The 23,615-nt window shown below is 49.8% G+C and overlaps 12 protein-coding genes across 12 annotated transcripts; 8 read left to right on the plus strand and 4 right to left on the minus strand.

Annotated features, from left to right (window-relative positions):
* Window positions 1–383: 383 nt before the first annotated feature.
* N7471_003030 (MCT family MFS transporter) lies at window positions 384–1,828 on the minus strand (the record flags this gene model as incomplete). The annotated part of the gene is made up of 4 exons (XM_057275750.1): window positions 384–916; window positions 974–1,268; window positions 1,332–1,537; window positions 1,588–1,828. 4 exons carry the CDS (start codon window positions 1,826–1,828, stop codon window positions 384–386), a joined length of 1,275 nt encoding a protein of 424 aa, XP_057140388.1.
* A 355-nt stretch (window positions 1,829–2,183) lies between these two features.
* N7471_003031 (C6 transcription factor) lies at window positions 2,184–4,640 on the plus strand (the record flags this gene model as incomplete). Its single annotated transcript, XM_057275751.1, has 3 exons — window positions 2,184–2,738; window positions 2,801–4,477; window positions 4,563–4,640. 3 exons carry the CDS (start codon window positions 2,184–2,186, stop codon window positions 4,638–4,640), a joined length of 2,310 nt encoding a protein of 769 aa, XP_057140389.1.
* A 494-nt stretch (window positions 4,641–5,134) lies between these two features.
* Window positions 5,135–5,520, plus strand: N7471_003032 (uncharacterized protein; the record flags this gene model as incomplete). The annotated part of the gene is made up of 2 exons (XM_057275752.1): window positions 5,135–5,310; window positions 5,376–5,520. The coding sequence occupies 2 exons, from the start codon at window positions 5,135–5,137 to the stop codon at window positions 5,518–5,520; spliced, it is 321 nt and encodes a 106-aa protein (XP_057140390.1).
* Window positions 5,521–6,812: 1,292 nt separating this feature from the next.
* On the plus strand, window positions 6,813–8,577 carry N7471_003033 (uncharacterized protein; the record flags this gene model as incomplete). The annotated part of the gene is made up of 2 exons (XM_057275753.1): window positions 6,813–7,419; window positions 7,481–8,577. The coding sequence occupies 2 exons, from the start codon at window positions 6,813–6,815 to the stop codon at window positions 8,575–8,577; spliced, it is 1,704 nt and encodes a 567-aa protein (XP_057140391.1).
* A 24-nt stretch (window positions 8,578–8,601) lies between these two features.
* Window positions 8,602–8,796, plus strand: N7471_003034 (uncharacterized protein; the record flags this gene model as incomplete). The annotated part of the gene is made up of 1 exon (XM_057275754.1): window positions 8,602–8,796. The coding sequence occupies one exon, from the start codon at window positions 8,602–8,604 to the stop codon at window positions 8,794–8,796; it is 195 nt and encodes a 64-aa protein (XP_057140392.1).
* Window positions 8,797–8,913: 117 nt separating this feature from the next.
* Window positions 8,914–9,784, minus strand: N7471_003035 (uncharacterized protein). Its single transcript, XM_057275755.1, has 2 exons — window positions 9,161–9,784; window positions 8,914–9,092 (listed from the first exon to the last, which is right to left on the minus strand). Exons 1-2 carry the CDS (start codon window positions 9,613–9,615, stop codon window positions 8,960–8,962), a joined length of 588 nt encoding a protein of 195 aa, XP_057140393.1. The 5' UTR covers window positions 9,616–9,784; the 3' UTR covers window positions 8,914–8,959.
* A 478-nt stretch (window positions 9,785–10,262) lies between these two features.
* On the minus strand, window positions 10,263–11,388 carry N7471_003036 (60S ribosomal protein uL18; the record flags this gene model as incomplete). The annotated part of the gene is made up of 3 exons (XM_057275756.1): window positions 10,263–11,124; window positions 11,198–11,235; window positions 11,386–11,388. The coding sequence occupies 3 exons, from the start codon at window positions 11,386–11,388 to the stop codon at window positions 10,263–10,265; spliced, it is 903 nt and encodes a 300-aa protein (XP_057140394.1).
* Window positions 11,389–11,682: 294 nt separating this feature from the next.
* Window positions 11,683–12,516, minus strand: N7471_003037 (HAD family hydrolase; the record flags this gene model as incomplete). The annotated part of the gene is made up of 2 exons (XM_057275757.1): window positions 11,683–12,408; window positions 12,463–12,516. 2 exons carry the CDS (start codon window positions 12,514–12,516, stop codon window positions 11,683–11,685), a joined length of 780 nt encoding a protein of 259 aa, XP_057140395.1.
* A 334-nt stretch (window positions 12,517–12,850) lies between these two features.
* Window positions 12,851–13,948, plus strand: N7471_003038 (kinetochore subunit FTA4 family protein). Its single transcript, XM_057275758.1, has 4 exons — window positions 12,851–13,128; window positions 13,219–13,387; window positions 13,441–13,503; window positions 13,571–13,948. The coding sequence occupies exons 1-4, from the start codon at window positions 12,963–12,965 to the stop codon at window positions 13,878–13,880; spliced, it is 708 nt and encodes a 235-aa protein (XP_057140396.1). The 5' UTR covers window positions 12,851–12,962; the 3' UTR covers window positions 13,881–13,948.
* Window positions 13,949–14,380: 432 nt separating this feature from the next.
* On the plus strand, window positions 14,381–15,790 carry N7471_003039 (uncharacterized protein; the record flags this gene model as incomplete). Its single annotated transcript, XM_057275759.1, has 3 exons — window positions 14,381–15,169; window positions 15,227–15,281; window positions 15,336–15,790. 3 exons carry the CDS (start codon window positions 14,381–14,383, stop codon window positions 15,788–15,790), a joined length of 1,299 nt encoding a protein of 432 aa, XP_057140397.1.
* A 952-nt stretch (window positions 15,791–16,742) lies between these two features.
* On the plus strand, window positions 16,743–20,479 carry N7471_003040 (putative cell wall biogenesis protein Mhp1; the record flags this gene model as incomplete). Its single annotated transcript, XM_057275760.1, has 2 exons — window positions 16,743–16,794; window positions 16,899–20,479. 2 exons carry the CDS (start codon window positions 16,743–16,745, stop codon window positions 20,477–20,479), a joined length of 3,633 nt encoding a protein of 1,210 aa, XP_057140398.1.
* A 561-nt stretch (window positions 20,480–21,040) lies between these two features.
* Window positions 21,041–23,377, plus strand: N7471_003041 (ATP-binding cassette long-chain fatty acid transporter PXA2; the record flags this gene model as incomplete). Its single annotated transcript, XM_057275761.1, has 4 exons — window positions 21,041–21,547; window positions 21,642–22,278; window positions 22,330–23,227; window positions 23,302–23,377. The coding sequence occupies 4 exons, from the start codon at window positions 21,041–21,043 to the stop codon at window positions 23,375–23,377; spliced, it is 2,118 nt and encodes a 705-aa protein (XP_057140399.1).
* Between the last annotated feature and the right edge of the window lie 238 nt (window positions 23,378–23,615).

Below are 23,615 nucleotides of genomic sequence, written 5' to 3' on the forward strand. Positions count from 1 at the left end.
TACTCGGTTTGTAGATACCTAGGTATACATTTTTGGAGTGGAGGATCGGAAACGGACAATGGGATATATCGCGAAGACAATTTATGGAATGAAAATTTTCACTTACTCAGGTTTTTGCTAATTAATTTTCGTGTACAGACAGTGAGATACCTAGGTACATCCATGGATCTCATTCCAAGAATACCTAGGCACTAGGTAGTTTATTATTTCAACGAGAGGGTCTGAACCGTCCCTGGATTAACATCAATTAGCGAGAAGCCACGGTCAAGGGAAATAAATTATTCTATAAATTATCCTCACGACAAACAAGTCTTCTTTTCTCCCGCATGTCCTGTAGTCCGTTGTCAATTCCTCCATTCTAACCCAGCAATTATGCCGTTCATTTAAATCTTCGAAGTAAGCCCCCATCCCCCCAGACGTACGCGTAGAGCAGCAAGACCGAAGGTACCTATCAGGAAGCTCACGCCTGAAAAGACAGACGTATAGATGTAGCTGCCGCCATCAGAGGCGGCAATCGCACCACCAATAGGAGGACTGGTCAAGGTTCCCACCGCAGCAAAAGCCAAGACAGTACCAACCCGATAGCCTAACTCGCTCATTGGCGAGATTTGAACAATCAGGACAGGTCCTAGGCCAATGATCGCACCCGAGGTGATACCAAATAAGGCCGCAAAGGTGGTGAGCGCAGCATTGCCTCGAGCAGGAAGCCACAATGCCAACACCAAGATAGCCGATAACGTGGTCATGACAAGCATCACGTTAAAGCGACCGACCTTGTCCGCGATATAGTTAGGCACTGTACGGCCGAAGAAACTGGCGCCATTAAGAATCGGAACTAATGACCACGCCATATGCGATGACATGCCGTAGTGCACGGCTTCGACGACGATATAATCAAATGGAATAAACATTCCCCCTAAAAGAAGTTTTAGCAACGCGACGTGCCTTCTCGGTAAGAACTTACTGTACTCACAGTACATAAAGAAACTAGCCGCACACAGAATACCAAAGTTGGCCTCCCGCAACGGTCCGAGGTAGTGCATGACGGAAAATGGACGCGGCTTATGTGAGAAATTGGACGAGATGGTGAGATTGGCGATGACTAGCAAGCCCAGGATCATAAAGGCGCAGATCCGCATCGTCCAGCCGTAGCCCACCTGCGGCAACAGATGCTGCACCATCAACGGAAAAATGACGCCGCCTAATGACGATCCTGCCACTGTCAAACCACCAACAATTCCCCGCTTCTGGCGGAAATAGGTCTGGGGCTATAGTTTCTTGATTAGAGGAATGATTCCTTTTAGCGGGGTTGGGTATATAGAGAAACTTACTGCAGTCATTGCTGGGGTGAAGATCAACGAAGAACCAATCCCAGATACTACAGACTGGCTCAGCATAAATTGATAATACTTATGGGATAGACTGGCCATAATAAGCCCAAAGACATGCAAGGCAGATCCAATGGCAATAGGCACGCGCGGGCCATAGCTATCGAACAGCTTGCCTGCCACGGGGGAAGTGAAAAGCATAAAGAAAACTAGAGTTGTTAGCTAATCGAGAATGCAAAACATATGGTACTATACATACATTCCATAGACGTGATCCAAGAGATTTCCGAGCTCGAGTAGTCCTTCAATTGGTTCGTTTCGTACTCAGACTGGAAGAGTGCAATGCAGTTGACCCAGCCGAATGAGACAAATAGGGCGATCGCTGCGCCCAAGACTGTTAGCCATGCCTTGCTGCCACCATCGGGAACTTCTGGTGGTGTGGTCTTAGGAGCCTCTGTTGCAGGCGACTCGGGGCCCTTCTCTAGACTAGCATCCGCCATGGTGAAGGTGTAGTGCGTTGGTGGGTAATAGGAGCGAGATTAATAATATCGTTGCTGTCTAGATGAGCTGGACCTGTGACAATGGAGCTTCACGACTCCTTTTAAAGAAAGCATTTCCTGGTGACGATGATTCTCGGTCATTTAACCGGAGTTAAGAGGTATAGGGCGTCCGGGGTTAATACCTCAGGAGACACTTGACGATAAAGTTCGGCCCCGAGCCCGACGGTCTTTTGGCATTTCCCCCTTGTCACTCAGGCTTTTCATCTGACCTCACCTCACTTGGCCACTTTTGCTCTTCCAATTGCCTATACCAGTAGTAGTTATAGTGCAGGATCGGGATCACCCCCGCTTGACCATGTCTCCCCCGCGCAAACGTCGCCGACCACCGAAGTCATGTGATCCATGCCGTCGTCGTAAAGTCCGTTGTGACCGGGAATTTCCATGTGGTCAATGCGAGCGTGCAAGAACGTCCCTACAGTGCTTCTACGGTCCCGGAGTCGCGGCTCCTTTGGTGCCAGAGGCACATACGCCTCCTTCCCAAGCCGTGGAGCCGCTCACACAGAGCCGCCCATCTGGACCCACTTCCCACTCGCCGCCTCCGGACCAAGATCAGGATCAAAACAAGATCATTCAGGATCTACAACGTCGTCTTCGGCGTTTAGAAGAACAGCTTCCTAGCCCTCCGACCTCTCAAGCCACGACCGGGCCTAATGCCATCATCTCTCAGACTCAGGTTTTGCGTCACCTTCACGACCGAGTCCTCGGGGCCGAAGAGCAGCTTTCTAATGCACCTCGTCCTGGTCCTTCGGTCAATGGATGGGCTATTCCGGCCACCCTGCCTCGTCTACGTGTCACACCCGACAAGACGAAGCTGTTTGGCCCTGGTCACTGGCTGCATACCGCCGAAAAAGTATGTATCGGACTTCCCCCAACCTATAAAAGGCTTGTCGTAAACTAATATTCAAATCGCAGTTTCAAGTCCTTGGCAAATTCGACGCCAAAGAAGTAGAGCCATCGCTGGAGAATGTGGGTACTAGATCAGAGATCGCCGGCATCTTCAAGGACTGTCGGCATCTTCGACAGGCCATGAAAGCCCAAGAATCGGTTCGACTCAACCATCCCGTTCCGGACATGCTGAGCACGCTCCCAAACCAAGCAGTATGCGATGTTCTGGTCGATGCCTACCTCCGCACCTTCGAGCTCATCTACCGGATTATTCATATCCCATCCTTCCGGGAAGAGTATCGTCAGTTTTGGGCCCAGCCGCACTCGATCTCGACTCATTTCCTAATGAAGCTGGTCTTGATCCTTGCCCTAGGATCCACATTCTACCCAGATCGAAGCAATAGGGTGCATATCCGCCGTCTCGCACACACATGGATCTTTGCCGCACAATGGTGGCTAGTCGGGCCATCGGAAAAGTCGACCGTCAATCTAGACGGCCTACAAGTCGGTTGTCTCCTATTACTAGCCCGCCAAACGAACAGCCTTCCAGGCACGAGCTGGCTCTCCGCGGGGTCCGTGCTACGCATGGCTATATCGATGGGACTGCACCGCACTCCCGACCTCTTTCCCGCGCTATCAGTGTACCAGTCCGAAATGCGGGCCCGACTCTGGGCGACGGTACTAGAACTGACGTTACTATCGTCACTAGATGCCGCTATGCCCTTACCGTTCTCCCTACAGGACATTGACTACACGGCGCCGTCGAATTTATTCGACGAGCAGTTCGACCCCGAGACCGAGACGCTTCCCACCCCGCAGTCGAGTAATCACCTTACCGACTCATCTATTCAGCTTCTACTGCTAAAGTCTCTTCCCGTGCGAGTAGAAGCGGTCCGGCTTTTAAATAACCAGCACCGTCAGGGACTGTCATACGAAACCGTATTAAGGCTGGCAAATGAATTACGGTCGGCGTGCCGCGATATTGCCGCCTTATTCGACACAAGTCGGAATCAGTCGAGGCATGCGGCCCGCAATCCAGGCATGACTAATTTCCATCTCCGGTTTATCGACACGTACCTACATCGATATATCTTATTCCTACATCGCCCGTTTATGATCCAGGCTCGTAAAGATCCTCAATTCTACCTATCCCGGAAAGTGTGTCTAGAATCTTGCGTTGTGGTTGCATCGTATGCCGATCATCTCAGTCTACCGTCAGACACCTTAGATGACCTCTCTCACCTGACTATTGTAGGCCGAGGATCCTTTAAAGGAGCATTGAGCTTCGATGTGATTACCTCCCTAGGACTGGAAATTATCACACAACTCGAGGAGGAGGCTTCTACGCGACCCTTTGGGTCTTCGCCCCCGTTTGTTGCCGATTACCTGGATGAAATGGCCAAGGCCCATCGAGCGCCCTTGGTCCGGAGCCTAGAACACATCCAGGAGCAACTGCTACAGATTATCGCGCTCGGAAATCCCAGTCTGAAGCGATATAACTTCCTATCCGCGATTTTGAGCCAGATCCGTGCAATGGAGTCTGGTCAGCCGATCCAACCCGCCATTTACGAGACCGTTGAAGAAAGCCTTAAGAGATGCTATTCCTTGCTGCAGGTCTCTCATGCAGCCAGTTCGCCGCAGGAATCGGTGGAGTCGTTGACTACGGGGCCAGATAGTCTTCCAGGCTTTGATGTAGATGCTTTAGTAAGTATTTCTTTCCTTTTCTTCCTATTCTTCCCCCTTCTCCCCCTCCCCATTTTATGTTCTTGCCATCGGACTTACAATTTAGGATCCTGCCTTGGGATTGGAAATTCCCAGCTTATTGTTCTTCCCGGGTCTCATGGATACGTCGGGTATCGAGTGGTAAGGCAACAACGTAAATAAACAATAGTGAGCCAGGTAGTTCACCACCGAGCTCGCCAACCATGTCGACCTATAAATTTAAATGTATTTATCTCAGTCACGCTATTGAATCAATTCAACTAGCTGATTTCTCTACCATCCTATATATACCACACGCAATGCCTAGGTGGGTGTAAACCTTCCAAACCCTATCACAAGAGGCATTGATGGCTATTCCGTACTTAGGCCGAGGCAATAAATAACTCTGAGCGTAGCTTACGAACCCCCTGAGCTAAGAGATTCACGTCCACATGACGAACATGATCTGCAGGCAGCAATTCGAAATGAAAAGAACCCGGCCCCGGCCTCGGCCTCGGTGTATGGAAATTCGGTGTCCGACCTTCAGACTTATCCCCGATGCACTACTAAACACGCCCAAATGGCCACAATTTCTGCTCAACAATTCACATCATCCATCTCAATCAAGCCTCTCATCCATCTCATCCAACTAAAGACAATATGGGCCCCTATGCAATGCGTGGCTATCGCTCCTCCCGACGGACCTTTTTCCGAGGCTTCGATCCTCGACACGCCTACGGTCTTCGTGGGGGCTTCCGCCGCGGTGGAATGGGCGGCGTACTCAAAGTCGCTTTCCTAGGCACATTCACCTATTTGATCGCGAAGCAATTCTCCCGGTAAGCTAGGTGATCTGTTATGCTATGGACTGGCGGGGAAATAATTAAGCTAACAGCTTCCCTAGCACAAACCAGTGTCCTCCTGCCGGTTTCAATGGCCCTGCTCAGCCAGTTTCACAACATGCTCAATACCCCCCGGGTACTCGGTATCAGTACCCTGTGCAACAGGCCTCAAATCCTTCCAGTGGAGGTCCAGCATCACCGGAGTGAAATTTCCCAAATGGGAAATGTTGTCGGAAGAATCTCTTGATTACTTGTATTGTACTTTCTCTTCAGTTGGTTAGGAATCTAGAATTCATTAGTATGTGTATCTACTTATCTAGGTAATCTTCTGGCATCAAAAGGAAAAGAGAGAGAGACAGAGTTGCATTATACTCGAGTACAGCTCGCGTAAGGGCTCTTGAGGCCTGTCTAGTTCTCAAATATATTTGAAATACTAAAACGAGTTCTATATAATACTGATTTCTATACAGAAGGTGCCTAACTACTAGAGATACTACTTAAGCTGGGTGCCAAGTTTAACAACCTCGGAAGATAAGGAGGAGAGGTTGACAACGTCCGTAGATATATACAGAGGTAGCACTGCTTACGGAACAATGACGGTCAAATGAAAGAGTCAAACCTAAAAACAAGGACATCTAACCATCAATTTCCAGGTCCGTTCGACCCGAGACTAACTGATCAGGTAGTCATTCAACTAATTAACAGAACATCAGCATGTCTCGACACATCTCGCATCACTGCGGTGTGTCTTCCAAGTAGGGGAATGTGACCAGTTCCCCTCGCTCCACAATCCCTTCCAGGTACGTCGTAATCAACGGATCAGTGCCCGCCTGCAACGCCATCGCAATCCACTCCCTAATGGCTACCTCTGCAAATGCATGTCCATGCACCTGCTCCATATAAGCCCGATACTTTACTTTATAGAATTATTGATTTTATTTCTTATTGTACTATTTGCCTAAAATAGGAAAAATGTTGTTAGGAATATAGAGAAATATATATTTAACTTATATAGAAGTGGTAGTATATTTTAGGACGGCTAGCGGGAGGCCGGTTCTAGCTCCCTTAGTGGTAGGGGTATATTATTACCTAGAATAACATATATAAAATCCATCCCAGTCGCTCTTGAATTCCATGTAATGAGCCCTTGATTCATATACAGTTCCATTGAATGAGCAAGATTACTTTGATGTGATCCGATTTTGGGAGCACCAGTTTGTTCAAACTGTAGGTATTCAAGACGCCGGGGGTTTTAGCTTGGGTAGACTCGCCCGGAAGAATCGAATTACTTAATTGGGAAGAAAATGTGGACCTATTTTATATCACATCTACAGTGCTGTATGTATTATATTAGGGCCCTGTTAGGATTAGGAATTTAGGGTATCTGAGGATTCTAGTTCTACATTCAAAGACGTTGGGAATTTCGGGTCTCGCGACGCGTCGCGTCTTCACTTTTTCAGATAACCCCCCATATTTCAACACTCTTCTTTATTCAATCTATGTCATACCTCTTTTATCATTATTTCGGATTTTGTCGAGTCAAGTACGCCAGTTACGAAAATATTATCGTTGCTAATGCTAATCCCTTAGGCCTCAGCTCACTACCCGAGATACCCCGGAACCCAAGGATTGTCGACGCCAGCGGACATATGAACTGGCATCGTGAACGGGGTGGGCCTGCTTTATGGTCGTTAAGCCTGTCTCAGCAGATAGTTCTTCTGCAAATCTGCGTTTTTCACAAAGCCTCCTACAAGGAACCGCGAGGCAATTCAGATTATTGGAAACGTGTTTGTTCTCACTTTTGGGTGATCTCGAGTTGGAACTGGATTCGAGTCAGAAATTTCGTGCAGAACAAGATCCGTCAGTACCGTACAGATCCTCTCCGAGTGCCCGACAACGCTGAGGGTCAAACAAAACAACTATTGGGTGAATTGGTTGCCCACATAGATCTTATCAACGATCCGATTCACCAAACAAATGTGGCCCAATTAGCTATGAGTTGGTGGATTCCAGGCTCTCAACGCCAGATAACAAGTCATCCTGGGCAAGGCGCTGCGAAGCGAAAAGCCTCGGAGGCTGGGTTTGATGATGAGGTCAATTCGGGTGGTATGAATCATTGCCATGGAGTCGTACCGGTAAATGCTAACACATTGTCCCCGTCAAATAGAGGATTTGCCTACAGCTCGTGGTTCGCGACGGCGGCATACCAGCCCTGGTGGTTCTTCTGCGAGCACGCCCCCTCAAGCTCTTTCTGAGAAGAACTCTGACCAAGATCTCATTGCGAAGAGCAAGGAAGCAGAAGAGCGCCGTGACTTTGATGAGGCCAAGTCTCTGTTGCTTCAGATTTCGAACAAGACAATCTTTGAACCACTCCTCGAGGAATTAGATATGACTCGCGAAATCCAACTCCAAACCAACAACGAATTTGCAAGGCAAGCCAAGAAAGCCGAGTTAAAGGGTGACTGGGAAACGGCCAAGTCTCTACTGTCTCGTATTGTGAGCGATGATGTTTGTTTCCTTCTCTTGGCATTGGAGTACAGTCGAACACGACTAGAATGGGAAAGTATCGAAGCATATGAATTAATTGAGCAGCTCAAGAAGGAATACCCCGATCCACGCCTTAGGCAAGTGGAGCTTGAACAGGAGGTTGCGGAATCAAAAATGATTGGAAAAGACGATAGGCTCGATCATTATCGTGGGTTGTTTCGTGCCAACAAAAACAAGATCGGCACCCTCTGGCATGAACCCGATGATTTTCGCAAAGTATTTCAGATGATGGCCGCAGATATGCAACATGCTCGTGACAAGGCATGGTATGCACATCCACCTCGAGCCAAGAAGACAGTACTTCAATCTCAATCCCAAGCTCGAGCTCGACCTCAATCTGATTCACACTCTTATTCTGTTCCTGGGCTTAGACCTGAGGCAGGAGCTCAATCCCAATCCCAATATCAACCTTTGCAACCGGATGTGACTGAAGAACTCCGCTTGCTACAAAGGGCACGGACACGAGCCCAACCGCAACCTCAATCTCAGCGATGGGATATGATCCGAGAACTCTACTTGATAAAAAAGGCACGGACAGAGCTATCTAATGCGCAGGCCAAGGCCAAAGCTCTCCTACGCCTTGGGTCGAGCCCCGAATGCAAACAAGTCCTCGCAGTATTGGAGCGCGAGGAAAGAGTGACTTTCGACAGTTTTGAGGAGGCTCAAACTGCGGTTGAGATCCAGGTTGATGATGCATCGGATCAGCGGACACCCTGATCTGAAATAGCACTGCTGCTTCTCATGGAGGCCGAGGCAAAAGTCGCTGCAGAGAGGGCCGAGAATCTACTGGCTCAGCTGCGGGGAGATAGTAGCCAGGTCAGAACCTTCGGCAAGCAATTTGGTGAAGCGCAGGCCAAGACGAACCGCTACCTTGAAAGATGCAGGGCTACACTTGACGCCGGGGGAAGGTTGGAAGATGTAGAGCGAGAACAGTGACTCAAACCATGCATTAAAGACGCCGATGAGATAGGTCGAGGGGGGTGATTGGAGTCGGAATGGATCAATGAAATATGGACAGTAGAAACTGGAGCGGAGCAAATTCCTGGTATCTGTAGTTTAATATGAATGTTTTGATGTATCTACTTCACCCAAGTCTTTCTCAGGACTTTTCTAACTCCCTCACATTCAACTCCGGGGAGCCAATTTTCTCGTCACCGGGCATTTGAAACTCCACAGGCGCATCTAGCCCCGAGCGCCAATCTTCCACGGCCGGTGGGCTCCATTCCGCAGCACTATCGAACACCCCGTCAGCACAAGGACGAACCAACTGTAACCAAAGGCATCAATTAGAGATCCCTACCCATGTTCCCGATCCTCAATCTCCTTCGTCCACTCCTCAGGAAGCGGCGGACGCAGTGTATCTGACGCGAACGCGGGATTCAAGCCATCGTGCCTCGCAGTGCGTCCCATATTGTACCGCGCGTAATTTGAATCGGATTCCTGCCCTGGAGTCTCTTCGTCATTCACGTGCGGAGCTGAATCTGGCGTCTGTGGTTCGAGCGGGGTATCGGCAGCCTGGTCTTCGATAGGAACATCAGAGCTCTCGTGAGCTATCCGACGTCCGACTGGTGTCGATGTAGCATTTGCTCTGCTGGATCTGCCATTGTCTGAGCCCTTTGCGGATTGCTTGCGGTTGTTGTGGTTCTGGTTCTGAGGTGTTTCTGCCCGGTCAGGGGTTTGGCACCAAGGGCAATCGAATTTGTCTGCGTAGGCGCGGTGCCAGCTTGCGTGTGTATGTTGTTGATATCTTCTCATGATGGATATGTGGATATACCTATGCAGGTGGGGGGATATATATACAAGGGATGAATTGATTGCGATTTCAATCTTCTCGGGGACCAAAGGACTTTTTAAAGCGGGGATTGATGGCAAACAATGGAACTATCTAGCCGTTTTTTTGTGTTTTTTTTTTGCATCCTTGCTGAACAGCCACCAAGTTGCTGCGCTGGCAATGCATTGGGGTTGGGGGCCACTTATCACAGTAGCATTGGCGCTTGTGCATGGCGTCGATCTAATTTTAATAGGCTACTTTTACTTAGTTGCTCAATGGCATGATGCAATTACAAATAATCATAAACACAATTACAACGATCATACAATCGGGCTAAACTACGTTTTACAGATCCCAGCTACTGGCAGATGCAAAGAGGCAAATGAGGGAACAAGACAGATGGACATTGGCAGGGGAGCAGTTAGAACTGAGTAAAGAAAAATTGCCTTAAATGAACACCGAACTAATTGCTCCCAGGAAAAACCCCCTTCCGATAATAAAAATAAAAAGTGGTATGTGCCATGATCCGTCAAAAACTACATCACATGAATAAAACGCCGGCAGTAGCCTATTCCCTCAATTGGAATATTGGTAGGAATACTTTTGGTCGGAAAGATAGGAAGCGAGACGCTTAAGCAGCAAGCTTGCGGATCTTCTCCTCGACGCGAGCCTTGCGCTGGGCGTGGGTGAGACGGTCGACCTTGTACTTCTTGGACTCGGCCTTCCACTCAGCCTTGGTCTTCTTGGAGCCAGCATCCTCATCGGCCTTGAAGGGATCCTCACGGATGGCCTTGTGGGCATCGGAGTAGATCTCCTCGAGGTCACCAGCGTCAATCTCGTTCTCAATGTACTTGACGAACTGGGACTTGTAGCGCTCCTCATCCTCATCGGCGAGGGTCTCCATGTACTCGGAGACGTGGGAACCGTGGATGTAGTTCTTGAGGGTCTCGGCGTCGAGCTCCTCGGACTCGATGTCGTAACCGGGGAAACGGCGGTCGGAGTGGGGGATGAAGATACCACCGTCGGAGGCACCCTTCATGGCAGCGAAGACACGGTTACCGGTGGAGGTGCGGACAAGACCAACATCGAGGAAGGCCTTGAAGGGGCGGCGCTCGCCATCATCGGTCTCGATGGCCTCGGTGAGAGTGTGCTCACCGGTAGCCTCCTCGACACCCTTGAACTGCTCGTCAAGGTTGAGCTTCTTGAGGACACGACGGGCAAGGAGCAGACCGGTGGCGTAGGCGGCAGCCCAGTTGGTAAGACCCTGGTCGATGCCGTACTTGGGGAGCTCGTGGGCGTAGGCGGAGGCGAGAACCTTGTCACCGGTGACCTCAGAGTAGACGATCTGGGTGATGATGTCGCGGTTGGTGAAGCGAACAACCATGCGGTACTTGGGCGCGTTGTACTTGTTCTTGGCCTGGGTGATCAGGCGCTTGCGAGCATAGTAGTCGGTCTTACCCTCGCGACGGCGACGGTACTTAGTCTGGAAGCGACTATAATTGGAAAAGTCAGCAAACAGGGATCTCAAGAAAAAGGATGACCACAGGATAAAGGATTTTAACTTACCTGAAGTAGGCGTTGGACTTGACGGTCTTGGTGAAAGGCTGTAAAGCGAGATCGCGAGTCAGCAATTAACGCTTCAGAAATTACGCCGAAGCAACTTGCAGGGACCCGGCTCCGATAGGAATCGGAGAGGAAATAAAATGCAAAAGGAATGCATAATGACTTTATCAGCCATCAGCGATCGAACTCACCATTTTGACGGGTGTCGAGGGGCGCTGGAGATGGACGAGGAAGAGGAAGTGAGAAATTTCGTGGGTCGACTTTGTGCGGGATTTCGCTTAGCGTGTGGCTGCATCCCCCGCCAAAAATTGAGGTCGGCGACGAGTGGGAACATCAACTTTCTTAACTATGGAAAAAAAAGAAAAACCACAATAAATCTGGGAAAAATGGGGAAAATAAAAAAAATGTTATGGAATTCTTATTCTCCATCCTTTCTACATATAACTCTGATATATTCCTCGAAATAACCAACTTCTATGTATAACGCCTCACAACCGTGCCTTGTCCTCGTCCAGCAACTGAAGGCCTGTGATCTTCTCCAGTTCCTTGACTGCATCTTGGGTCTTTCCGAGTGTGACTTTGACTGTACGCATGCCAGCGTTCTTCGCCCCCTTCAAGTTCTCGCCAATGTCATCGAAGAAGACAACATCGTCGGGATTAGATCCGGCCAGTCCTCGCCTCTTAGCTAAACTGTCCATCTCCTGCAACGCCACCTGGTAGATTTTCGGGTCGGGTTTGCGGAGTCCCGTGTGCGCAGACGAGATAAAGAAATCGAATTGCTTCTTAACGTCCGATGCATTATTGTATTCGTGTCCGTCGGGGAATATAACGGTGTTGGATAGAGCGCCCATTAGGAACTGTCCCGACTCTCTCAATTTCTTCAGAGCTGGGTACATATATCGGTCTGGCGTGCGAGATATCCGCATCATCTCCCAGAATAGCCATTCTGCATCTACCGTCGGCAGTGGAGGTATAGTAGAACCAGGTGTGCCTTGTTTCTTTTGGAGTTGTTGGTGGAATTGTTTCCATAGCTCGGGGTTTCTTAGATCCGCATTGAACCCCGCAAAGAAGTCGGCGTCCATCTTGATGTCGCCTCGTTCGAGCTTGTGCCAGCTACCGTTCGGCGCCGTTCGCGAGATACTGAAATTGACCCACCCTGGTGGGATGTTTTGGGCAATTTCGTAGTCAAGAATAGCCTGGAACGGAGATACAACCTAGAGATTCGTCAGATATATATATTCAATTTGAGGGCCAAGTGGCTGACTTACACACACTCCTCCAATGTCAAACAGTAGGCCCACCGGCCGCTTGATCTCTGCCATCTTGAGATGATAATGGGGCTGCTGGCGATGGTATGGGTTACTGTAAGATATGCCGCAGTTTATCTCTAACTCGTAAGCTAAATGAGTTGTGATGACCTTGAAATCGCAACGAATTGAATTACTTTGAAGGCGATCTGGACCTAAATGACGGTCAGATTGCCGAGGTACGTACACTCTAGACCGAGGATATACTCCACACCAAGAAACCACGAAACTCCATTTGTTGCCCTACTAGACCAATATATGAACGATTATACTATCATTTAATCGGTACTCCTTAAATCCTTCCCCTCATTTTATAGGACTTTAGTACCCAAATCACTATTGTCCATCCCGCAAAATCATATTTGTGGAGAGGCACACGTGATGTCTTATCGATAACGACGCGCTCACTTTTGGAGACTCAACAATGGTACTTCTCTAACACCATTTGGATTGTGTTCGAGATGGATTCAACTCGAACTATATCTGAGTTGAAATCTGCATTTATCTGGAGCCAAGTCCGCATCTTCTCCGAGAGCCTCTATTTACCCGAAGACTGGCGAAACTATGCCCCCGAAACCACGGAAGGTGATCTGAGTGAGAAGGTGGTCGAAGATGTTCTACACAAAGGTCAGAATACAAATCGCAGTTGAATACCAAAGTTATCTATGGCTTTGCGCCTATATATACGAGATGAATATGATACTCATAGTCTTTTAGTAAATGCAGCTGCTAAGCAGCACAATCGTGTTGTTTATTCCTCGCAAGCGATACACCATGTCGCCCAACAGATTGCAAACCTGTACTGGTCATCGGTCAGCCAAGAGGCACGGAGTCGAGATGCTTTTGCTCGAGGTATTGAAAAAACAACAGACTTATCAAGGGAGATGTAAGATTTCATCCATCTATAGAAGGTATGACAACACTGACTATATGGGTTAGAAACATCACAAAGATGCCTATCAACTTGGAAATCCAGGAAGCAAGCGAAGAGGAGCATGCAAGGTCAGTTTATAAACGCATCCGGATTTTTTCCGATTGAAGTTCCACCTGCCTTACACCAGTCACACAGATACCAGCAGCTCCGTGAGCGGCTCGCGGGTCTCGACAGTCAGCGGCAGCAACGGCAACGGCGCCTTGATCAGTTGCAGCATCTTCGACGATTACTTGAGCCATTTGAAGACCCCCAAAAGGACATTCAACCCAATCTCATTACGAAGGATGGAGAACTTGTTCAAGAATTGGAGAAAATGCGCATGCTCGTAGCCAGGGTTGGAGGCCGGATTGCACAACAGAAAAGAAGCAGCGGTGCCCTTGAAACTTATGATTACTCACTTCCAGGCTCTGATCAGAGATTGGAAGCCCTGTTGGATATACCTTGACGAAACCAAAATACCCCATGCCCACATGTGCATACAATGAAGTTACTTGCAATACGACACGATTATAACCTGTCAGTGCCTCTGATTATTTTGTAGATGGTACTTTCCTTGATTTCTACTAGGGATTTCGAGCACGTTGTCCCGGCTACAATGTTCCAATATCTATGTACCTTCCATCAGGGCGAAACATAGTATAGCCTCATTGTTGTCAACTGGAACATAAGAAAGGCAAGTACGTGTCAATTACGACTGCAGGAATTCAATTATAGATTTCATAGAGCACGTGCCGAAGCATAATTGAACATTTCGTACTGGGCGAGGGCCGATTTTCTCTCCAAATCTCGACCGTCATTGATCCATTACACTTACACACTCGTCCCTCCGCCGGTCGGAAAGAAATAGGCTTCGCCCCACCGATATGTTGGGAAACCGACTCCCCTAGATGACTGTTTTTTTGTCAATTTTCTTTGCAGCCACATAGTTGTCAATTTTTTATTCGAATGAGTGCCCTCAAAAAGATGAGGGAGCTTGTTGGAATGGGGTCACGTGAATCACCCCAATCACGTGTTGATTCGGCGCTAGCCCCACCTGCTAGCGTGAGCTCCCAGCACAACACGATTGTCAACCGCCTTCTAGAGACCTGTGATTCTGATCAGAGCTCCTTGGACGAGATTGCCATTGATTCAGACTCGAGTGACAGTGACGATACTGTCCCTGGTTTGAGTGCACCCGCCACCATCGAGGGCGACACTTCCCCCTCCCCTTCCAAGGCTTTCACGCGTGGGCATCGCCGTCGCTCCACGCACGTTACTCGCCGTGACCTTGAGAAGTTTCAATCGGAGGTCCTAGGCGTTGAAAACCACGCCTCTTGGTTCGACGAAGATAACGGCACCGGCACTCCGCAATCCTTCACCCCCGACGACCCTCAACTTGAGGAACTGAATCGCGCCTTTGCCGACGCCGACGTCTCTATGAACACGAACACCTCCAGTATGGCTACCAACGGTACCGGCCCCGGCAACTTCTCGGGTTATGTCGAAAACAGTACTGGCGCGATGAACATACCCAACATCCCTCCCCGCCAGACTCCGTCTCCTTCTCCTTCCCACACCTCGGTCACCCAGATCAATGGCGGTGGAATGGGCGCCATGGGTGCGGCAATTCCGATGAATGCTGGCCATCAGATGGATTTGCATCATCTCTATGAGATGGTTGTGGAATTGAGCGATGTGTTAAAAAACAACCGAGATGTGACCAAGAACATCGTCGCGAATGCGGAGGATATTGTGGTATGTGGGACCCAAGAACATGCATTTAAATTGGATATTCACCTAACCCACGTTTAGAAGAACGGGATTGTCGACAGCTCTGGTGCGAATGGCCAGCAGGGCGATAACCTCAGTATGTTGACCCCTGGTTATTTTGATTTACCTCGTTTACTAACGCCTAGAGCAGCCGCCCGGATTGCCGAACTCGAGCGTGCCCTGGCCAAGGAAAAGCTTGTGAGTGCCGATCACAAGCACCATCGCGAGGAAAACATGAAGATGATCCGGGAGTTTGAGGCCGCCGTGGGTGTTATGGTCGAGCAAATCCGCAACTACTGCCAGAACAACAACATGCACTACCTTGCCCAGAAGAAGCATTACAACAATCTCCTCCAAGCTGAGCGCGACGCCCATCTGGAAAGCCGACTCGACCGGGACTACTGGCATGCACAAACCATGAAATGTGCCGAAATGATCCGCACCGCCTACCGTCTTAAATGCGAAGAAGATGATGTCCCTACCCGTGTCATCTCTGGTCTGCAGAATGAAGTTCGTGCCTACCGCTTTGCGCTCGGCATGGAACCCGAGAAACCTGAGGATGAGTATGGCTGGGAATATCTCAAGAATATTCCCGGTCTGGAGTAAATAGGGGTTTATGTGCGGAAGGACTGCGGAATGTCCCTAGTTCCCGAGGTCCGCTTGACGCCGTGATGACTTGTTTCTTTTCATCGCATACCCCTCGGAGGCGTTTGCGTCTTTTTCTTTTCTTTTTTGGCTCAGCTCGGCACTTTTCCCCCAAGACATGGTGGCGTTTTTTGGTGTTTTTATTATCGCGGATACCCGTATTTATTGAGCGTTATGGTATTCAACACCAGTATCCTCCCTTTTTTTTTCATTCCACTAAACTCCTCTTTTAAATCCCGCCCCGCCTAATCCACCGTAAACCCCACGACGTACTCCGTACAAAGTAAGGCCTGTTGTAGGTCTTGAGTCTTCCGCCACCGGAAAACCGAACACTTTCCGGATTGGCCCAATTCTCTCATTATTAACTTCCCCCCATTGAAAATACACTTTTCAACAGGTATTAGCCGTAAATTGGGTAAACTGGTTATGTTACATACTCACGTGCCCCGAACTCCCCCGATTATGTCACCTTCGTATGCTTAATTGAGGTGCATCCGGAAGTCTGCCAATGTCAACTTTCCTTATCCCTTTTAGTAACCTCTTGCATGATTTCACTATGCATTTCTTGCTGAAACAAGCCATGACATTGCGTTGTCATTTACTGTAACCGTGTACTTTTAACGCACCTGGAGAGCTCTCGGTCGCAGATCATACGGTATATTCCAGCATTTCCCAGCATTTCTACCTTATTCGTTGTCGTCAGGCCTCTAGTGTTGTCCACCTGATTCTCCTTTCGAATCGTTTTGCGATTATCAGCGGAAAGTGGGGGACCAGCCAATTATGCGTCGTTCGATCTAGTCCTATCCAGTCATTGCGCTCTTGAACGACGCCACACCGCTGATAAACCCTCGACGACCATCTGGGAACTGCGAAGTTACTTTATTTTGTTTCTGACTTTCGAGGGATTTCCAAAATGGAAGGAGTTCAGACTGTGGACGTGAGCTGGCTTCATCATTCACAGAAAGGTGAGTCCCACTTTTTATGCTAGCATCTCTCCAGCCCCAGGTTATGGCAGGGTTGTTGGAGATCCGAAATCGGGATAGCTTCTGACCCTCCCGAGTCTCTTCAGATCATTTATCTCGCACAAAGTCAGTATCAGCGAGCGATAAGCCTGGCACAGAGACAGAGCCACCGACGTCGCAATCCAAGTCGCATCGGAGATCTCGTTCCAACAGCAACCCGGCACGCCCAACACCGACTCCCTCCACCTCAGAACCGAAGCAAGCTCCCCAGAATGATACAGCGCCAGTACAAGCGAAACCACCACCGGTTGAGAAGAACGAGGAGCAAAAGCCATCTACACCATCACCAGCATCGCGGAAGACGGACCCCAAACCCATCGGACGACGAAACTCGTGGATCTCCAGTCTAAGCTCGAAGTTTTCTTCTGGATCTACCCCACCGTCGCAACCTAGTCTGAAGGCCAGTCCTGCGAGCCCGAAAACAACATCACCTCTCGAGACGCATAACCCGTTCGGCGCCGCCTACTCCCCGAGGGACAAAGAAGAAGAAAGGAAAGACGATTCCAATCCCTTTACTTCGTCATCACCCAAGGGGCCCTCATTTATTCACAATGCACTGCGCAAGTTTTCATCCAACTCGGGTGGGTTGCCCAAGTTGAATCCCAATGGCTCGATATGCCCACGTCGCGTGATGAACATCGACCAAAATCGGCATCGATGCAAGATTGCGGACTTGAACCAGGCCAAGCTCAACCGCGTAGCGTTCTGTGTGGACGTTGAAATCGCGGGCATCTCCCATCGAGACGACGACGAGGAAGCTCCCCCAACCAATCAATTACGGCAGCCTCTACCTGAGTCTAATAGCTACAAGTCAAAGAAGGCTGATCTGAAATCGAAGGAACAAGATGAAGCGGAAGCTTTGAAGCATCCCCAGGCTACATTGGTTGAGAAGGATAGCGCGTCTCCTGCTCCAGCTCCGGTTCCAGCTCCGGCCACCGGCGATGCGAAGGTCGAGTCTAGCTCTCCTCCGACAAATACCACCAGCAGCCAGCCATTTACCGATCCCAGTCCCAGTGTGGAAGGGGTTGATCCAACAAGGAAACAAGAGAAAAAGAAAAGGTCCGAGGCCGAGCGGAAAGAACGGAAGGAGAGAAAGCGAAGACAAGCAGTCGCGAATGGTTCTGTTCCATTGCAACTCGACGCAGAGAATGACGAAGAGTATTCACGAGGTTCAGCACCAGCACCAGGTGTCTCTCGGGTCAAAACGCAAAGTCACCCGACAACCGATCCAGTGCGTATCTATCGCCGTTGTTGCCAGCTACGTGAGACGCCTGTTCTCAAGAGAGTGGTTGACGAAATATCCAAGCCTTCATCAACACTGGCCGAGTCACCTGGCACGGTAGCAGCTTTGGATTTGAGCAATTTCCCCATGACCTCACAGGATTGGACAACATTCAGCGATTGGCTCGCGGTCGTTCCAGTCCGTAAACTCATCCTCGAAAACTGTGCATTGGCGGATACTTCAGTCCGAGCCATTCTTGCGGCCCTACTTTCTACCAAGACGGTAGAGCAGATGCGCTATCGACGGAGACGATCGCGAAGACCAGAATCTCCAGACACCAATGACCATGAACGATACGGTGTTGTGGAAAAGCTTTCTCTAAAGGACAATCCGAAGATCGGACGGGAAGGATGGCGCCACATCAGCCTTTTTATTCACCTGTCAAAATCCTTGAAAGCTATCGATTTGTCGGGTATTCCTTTCCCTCAAGGCCAGGTTGCGATCGATGGTTCTGGGACAACGGGCCAACCCCAGTCGCCTATGGCCGACGTGAGCATTATCTTCGCGAGCGCCCTGGCAGAGCGCTTTGCCGAGGATCATCTTGAAGAACTGCTTATGAGCGAGTGTTATCCTTCTGTCGACGCTGTAAAGCAGATCTGCCAGGCGACCACCAAAATGGGTCTGCGAAGACTTGGCTTTGCTAACAATGGTCTGACAAGAGAGGGTCTCGAGCATGTGATCGAGTACCTCAAAGCCGGACAGTGCGAAGGACTGGATCTAGGTGGCAACGCTATAAAAGATGATCTCGATCTTGTCACGGATGCGATTGAACCTGAAACACCGCTTTATGCGCTAAGTCTAGCGGATTGCTCCCTCAACCCGTCGGTGATTTTCCCATTGCTTCAATCGCTTGCGCAGATTCACAACCTCCGGTTCATCGATTTCTCTCACAATCGCGAGTTATTCTCGTCGCAGCCTACCGCGCTGGGAGCTTTCCGTCGCTTCTTACCAAAAATGCCGTCTTTGAAGCGCTTTCACCTCGCTGATGTCAACCTGTCACCGGATCATGTCATTGGTCTTGCTGAGGTATTGCCGGAGTGCCCCAGTCTGTGTCATCTGAACATTCTGGAGAATCAACAGATCATGGATTTGGCATCTACCACAGACTCCGTTGCTCAGGAAGAAGCATGTGCTGTGTATGCGTCCATGATGGCAGCTGTTCGTGTTTCACGGACAATCATTGCAGTCGATATCGATGTTCCCAGTGCAGAAAACAACGAAGTTGTCAAAGCTCTAGGATCACAGATTGTGGCTTACTCGCTGCGGAATCTTGAAGGCGGCGCCATTGCAGAAGAGCTTTCTGACTCTCCTTCTCCACTCGGGGATATCCCTGTACCAGACATTCTACAGCATATTGTCGGACACTCTGGTATTTCCGAGGAGCCTTATGATGATGATGATGAGGCTGCTCCCGACGAGGATTATGTTATTGGTGGCACAGGTGTTGTCAAAGCATTGGGTGTTTGTCTCGGGAATCTGGACCAGCACGGTCTCGATGTTCTTGGGGAGCAATCTTTACCAGCCAGTGGTACCACAACACCCCGACGTCGCAAGTCTCGAGGTGTTCCTACCAAGCGGCCTCGCGACATGTCGAAGAACCTACTGGAATCCGCGCGCAATATCAGAGTCCGGATCCAGTCGGCTCTTATTCGGGAAGATCGTGCTGGTAATGACGCGAATTATCGCCGTCTGCAATTTTTGGACATGACCTTGCATAGGATGATCCAACGCTTTGAGGATGAATACCCAGAAACTCGTATTATTCCTCAACTCCCGCCCGCTGTTCCTGTCCCCGACACCATCTCCCAACATTCTGGTGATGACGATGGAAGCGGCTCCTTCGCTGCTGACGGTAATCTGAACAGCAGTCAGCTTGACGAGACTGGCGGCGACGAGGAAGACGCCGATCAATTTGCCGTTCGCCTTTCTCGCACCAGCTCCATGACTTCCCTCCACTCTCGGGCCATGACCTCCCAAGAAGGACACATCCACCGCATCGGCCAGAACCTCCGCCGCGATTTCCTCAAGCCGTCTCTGGTTCCCGGCGAGCGCGACGAGGATCTCGACTACGAAGATGATAATTCGCGTATTGCCGCTCTCCGGCAAAAGCTTGACCTCCTTCACGATGAGCAATCTCTGTCTCAATTTGATGACTTTGACGCCGACATGGCCTTTAACCATCTCGGCACCACCGTCGATGAACTCTATGCTGCTCAGCAGCAAGACGCCGAAGGATTCGAGCGCTTCAAGCAGTCCCAGATTGCCGCCCAGATCAACAGCGGTATTCGTCCCAGAGACAAGGTAGAACCCAGGACAGGCTGTGATGAATCAGAGAGCAAGTCCTAATCTGAAGTTTTCTTATTCTCATTTATTGCTATCTCGATTTACGATCTTGACCCCTCATGTATTCTTTGAGCTTGCGTTTTATTATACCTGTACATACACCATGCGCGCGTCTTTCCAAGAGTATTATTTACTCAGCCCGGTCTTCTGTATATACGTGGCGGGCACGAGAGCAGGGCGGAATCCTGTTACCATTAGCATCTTCAGTGTCATTGCCACTATTTCGTTTCTGCACTGCTATGTATCTACATGTGGTTATTTCAGGGCTGTACCACTCTTTATAATCAAGGAATCCCCCCGGTCTCTATAGATGTTTTCTCATTATATTGCGACTATATCTGCCAAGTAGTTAATATGGTGCTGGCTGCCTTAGGCTAGTGAGATTACCTGAAAGTGGGTTCCTCGGCTGAACATCCCCCAGGTTCCTGGGGTATCACATGTCACTCCGTCATGGCAATGGCCTATTTCTCCTCAACTCCCTCAACTCCTTCAACTTCCTCAACTTACTCAACAGCGGACATGTATGCGCCCGAATCTGGCTGATAAGCATCCAACAGCTCCGACATGGCCGCTCAGTCCAAACTACTACCGCCCGAACGCTCCGTCAAGCAGATCCTCTCCAGCTTAACAACCCTCTACCTACGAAATCGCACCCGCATCTCACGCGCCGTATACCTCGCCCTCTTTGCCGCGCTCGCCAAACGAATCCACAATGCCATCTCCGAGCAGAAAGCCGCGTCACAGCAGGTAGAGCTGCGCCGACGGCCCGGCACCAGCAGTCTAGGCGATGAGGAACAACCCCGCAAGAAGCGCGTGGAGATCAACCGGGAATTCTTCAAGAACTTGCTCCGTTTACTGAAGATTGTCATACCCGGATGGCGAAGCAAGGAGCTACGACTGCTAGTGAGCCACAGCGTCTTCCTGGTGCTGCGGACGGTGCTTAGTTTGTACGTCGCCGAGCTGGACGGAAGACTTGTGAGCAACTTGGTGCGCGGTAAAGGAAGGGATTTCTTGCTCGGTCTTGTCTGGTGGATGATTGTGGCTGTCCCTGCTACTTTCACTAATTCTATGGTAAGTCCCCGGTGATGGGACTCAGGATTCCCGGTCTGCGGTGTTGACATGCGATCGTTCATACATTTGCTGACTTGATGCTTTGACGTATTAGCTCTCCTACCATCAGTGCAAGCTTGCTCTCAGCTATCGCAAGCGTCTCACAGACTATATCCACGAGAAGTATCTGTCTAACATGACTTTCTATGCTATCTCCGCCTTGGACGATCGAATAAAGAATCCCGACCAGCTCGTCACGGTCGATGTCTCTCGCTTCTCGGACAGTCTGGCAGAACTGTATTCCAATCTAGCTAAACCCATTCTCGATATGGCTATTTACAACTACTCGCTCTCCAAGAACGTGGGAGGTGAAGGGTTGTTCATCATGAGTCTGCTTGTGCAGTTGTCCGCCAATGTCATGCGTATGCTGACTCCACCATTTGGCAAATATGTTGCCGATGAGGCCCGGCTGGAGGGCGAGTTCCGTTTCCTCCATTCACGGCTTATTGATTACAATGAAGAAGTCGCGCTTTACCATGGCCATGAGGCCGAGAAGGATACCCTGGACAAGGGTTATTTCACGCTGATCAAGCATGTGAACCGCATTCTGCGCCGGCGTCTTTACCATGGATTCATGGAGGACTTTGTGATCAAGTATTTCTGGGGAGCTATGGGCTTGGTACTCTGTAGTGTGCCTGTCTTCTTCAAGATTCCTGGTCAGGCTACTCACAGCATGGGAGATCACACTGAAAGTAAGTTGTTGTCCTTTGATGTATGAAATGTTACATTCTGATTACTCCCAGGCTTCGTTAAAAATCGTCGCATGTTGCTTTCCTCCTCAGATGCTTTTGGCCGATTGATGTTCTCCTACAAAGAGATCTCGGAGCTGGCTGGCTACACTTCGCGTGTCTCCTCATTACTGGAAGTGATGGACGATCTCCAGGCTGGAAGGTTCGAGAAGAAGTTGGTGTCTTCCGCTTCGACAGAAGAGAATGCAGAGGTGCTGTCTGGTCGGGGTAAAGTCATAGAAAGCGACGCAATCGAGTTCACCGACGTACCGATCGTATCCCCGAACGGTGACGTATTGGTGCGTAAGCTGTCCTTCACAGTTAACCCCGGTGACCACCTTCTGATCGTGGGACCCAACGGGTGCGGCAAATCGTCTCTCTTCCGGATCCTAGGCGGGCTCTGGCCGGTATACGGAGGTACGGTGAAGAAACCCCCGTTCCAGGATATTTTCTACATTCCCCAGCGACCATATCTGTCCCGTGGGACTCTGCGGCAGCAGGTGATCTACCCAGATGGAGTGCGCGAGATGCGAGCCAAGGGTGTCACTGACGCCGATCTCTACGAGGTTCTATCAGTGGTTGAGATCGAGTCCGTCGTAGACCGTCCTGGAGGTTGGGATGCAGAGGAAGAATGGCGCGACGTGCTATCCGGTGGTCTGCAGCAGCGCATTGCTATGGCACGGTTGTTCTATCACCGACCCAAGTTTGCCATTTTGGACGAGTGCACATCTTCGGTGACGCTGGAAATTGAGAAGGTCATGTATGAGACAGCCAAGAAGCTTGGCACCACGCTCATGACTGTCTCGCACCGACGCAGTCTCTGGAAGTATCACCAGAAGATCCTCCAGTTCGATGGACAGGGCGGCTACATCTTCACGGGTCTAGACTGGGAGCGTCGCTTGGAACTCGAAGAGTAAGTTTCCCCAGTTTCCTGGTTCCCCGGGTTTCCCGATTTTGCATGCCGAACGCTTATTAACTCTCTCGCAGTGAGAAGGAAGAGTTGGACTTGCAGTTACGGGCTGTACCAGAATTGCAACGTCGTGTTGCCGAGTTAACGGCTTAGTTGTCTTTAAATTCATACTATTTTATACCATTTGACAGATCTCTTAGCGTTGAAAAGGGTTGACAAGCGTTGATAAGCGTCGAAATGTATGATGTATCATGCATCCACTTACAATGACATTGACCAATCCGATCAAAGACTTGGCCTCGGCCTTCCACTATTCGGCTTTTTTGATGCGGACCCCTGACGACAGCCAATCAGGGGCTGTTAACCCAACATTTCGAATTCTCACGATGTT

Source organism: Penicillium samsonianum, assembly GCF_028829775.1.
Source record: "Penicillium samsonianum strain IBT 33392 chromosome Unknown utg000002l_segment0_segment0, whole genome shotgun sequence".
Taxonomy (NCBI): domain Eukaryota; kingdom Fungi; phylum Ascomycota; class Eurotiomycetes; order Eurotiales; family Aspergillaceae; genus Penicillium; species Penicillium samsonianum.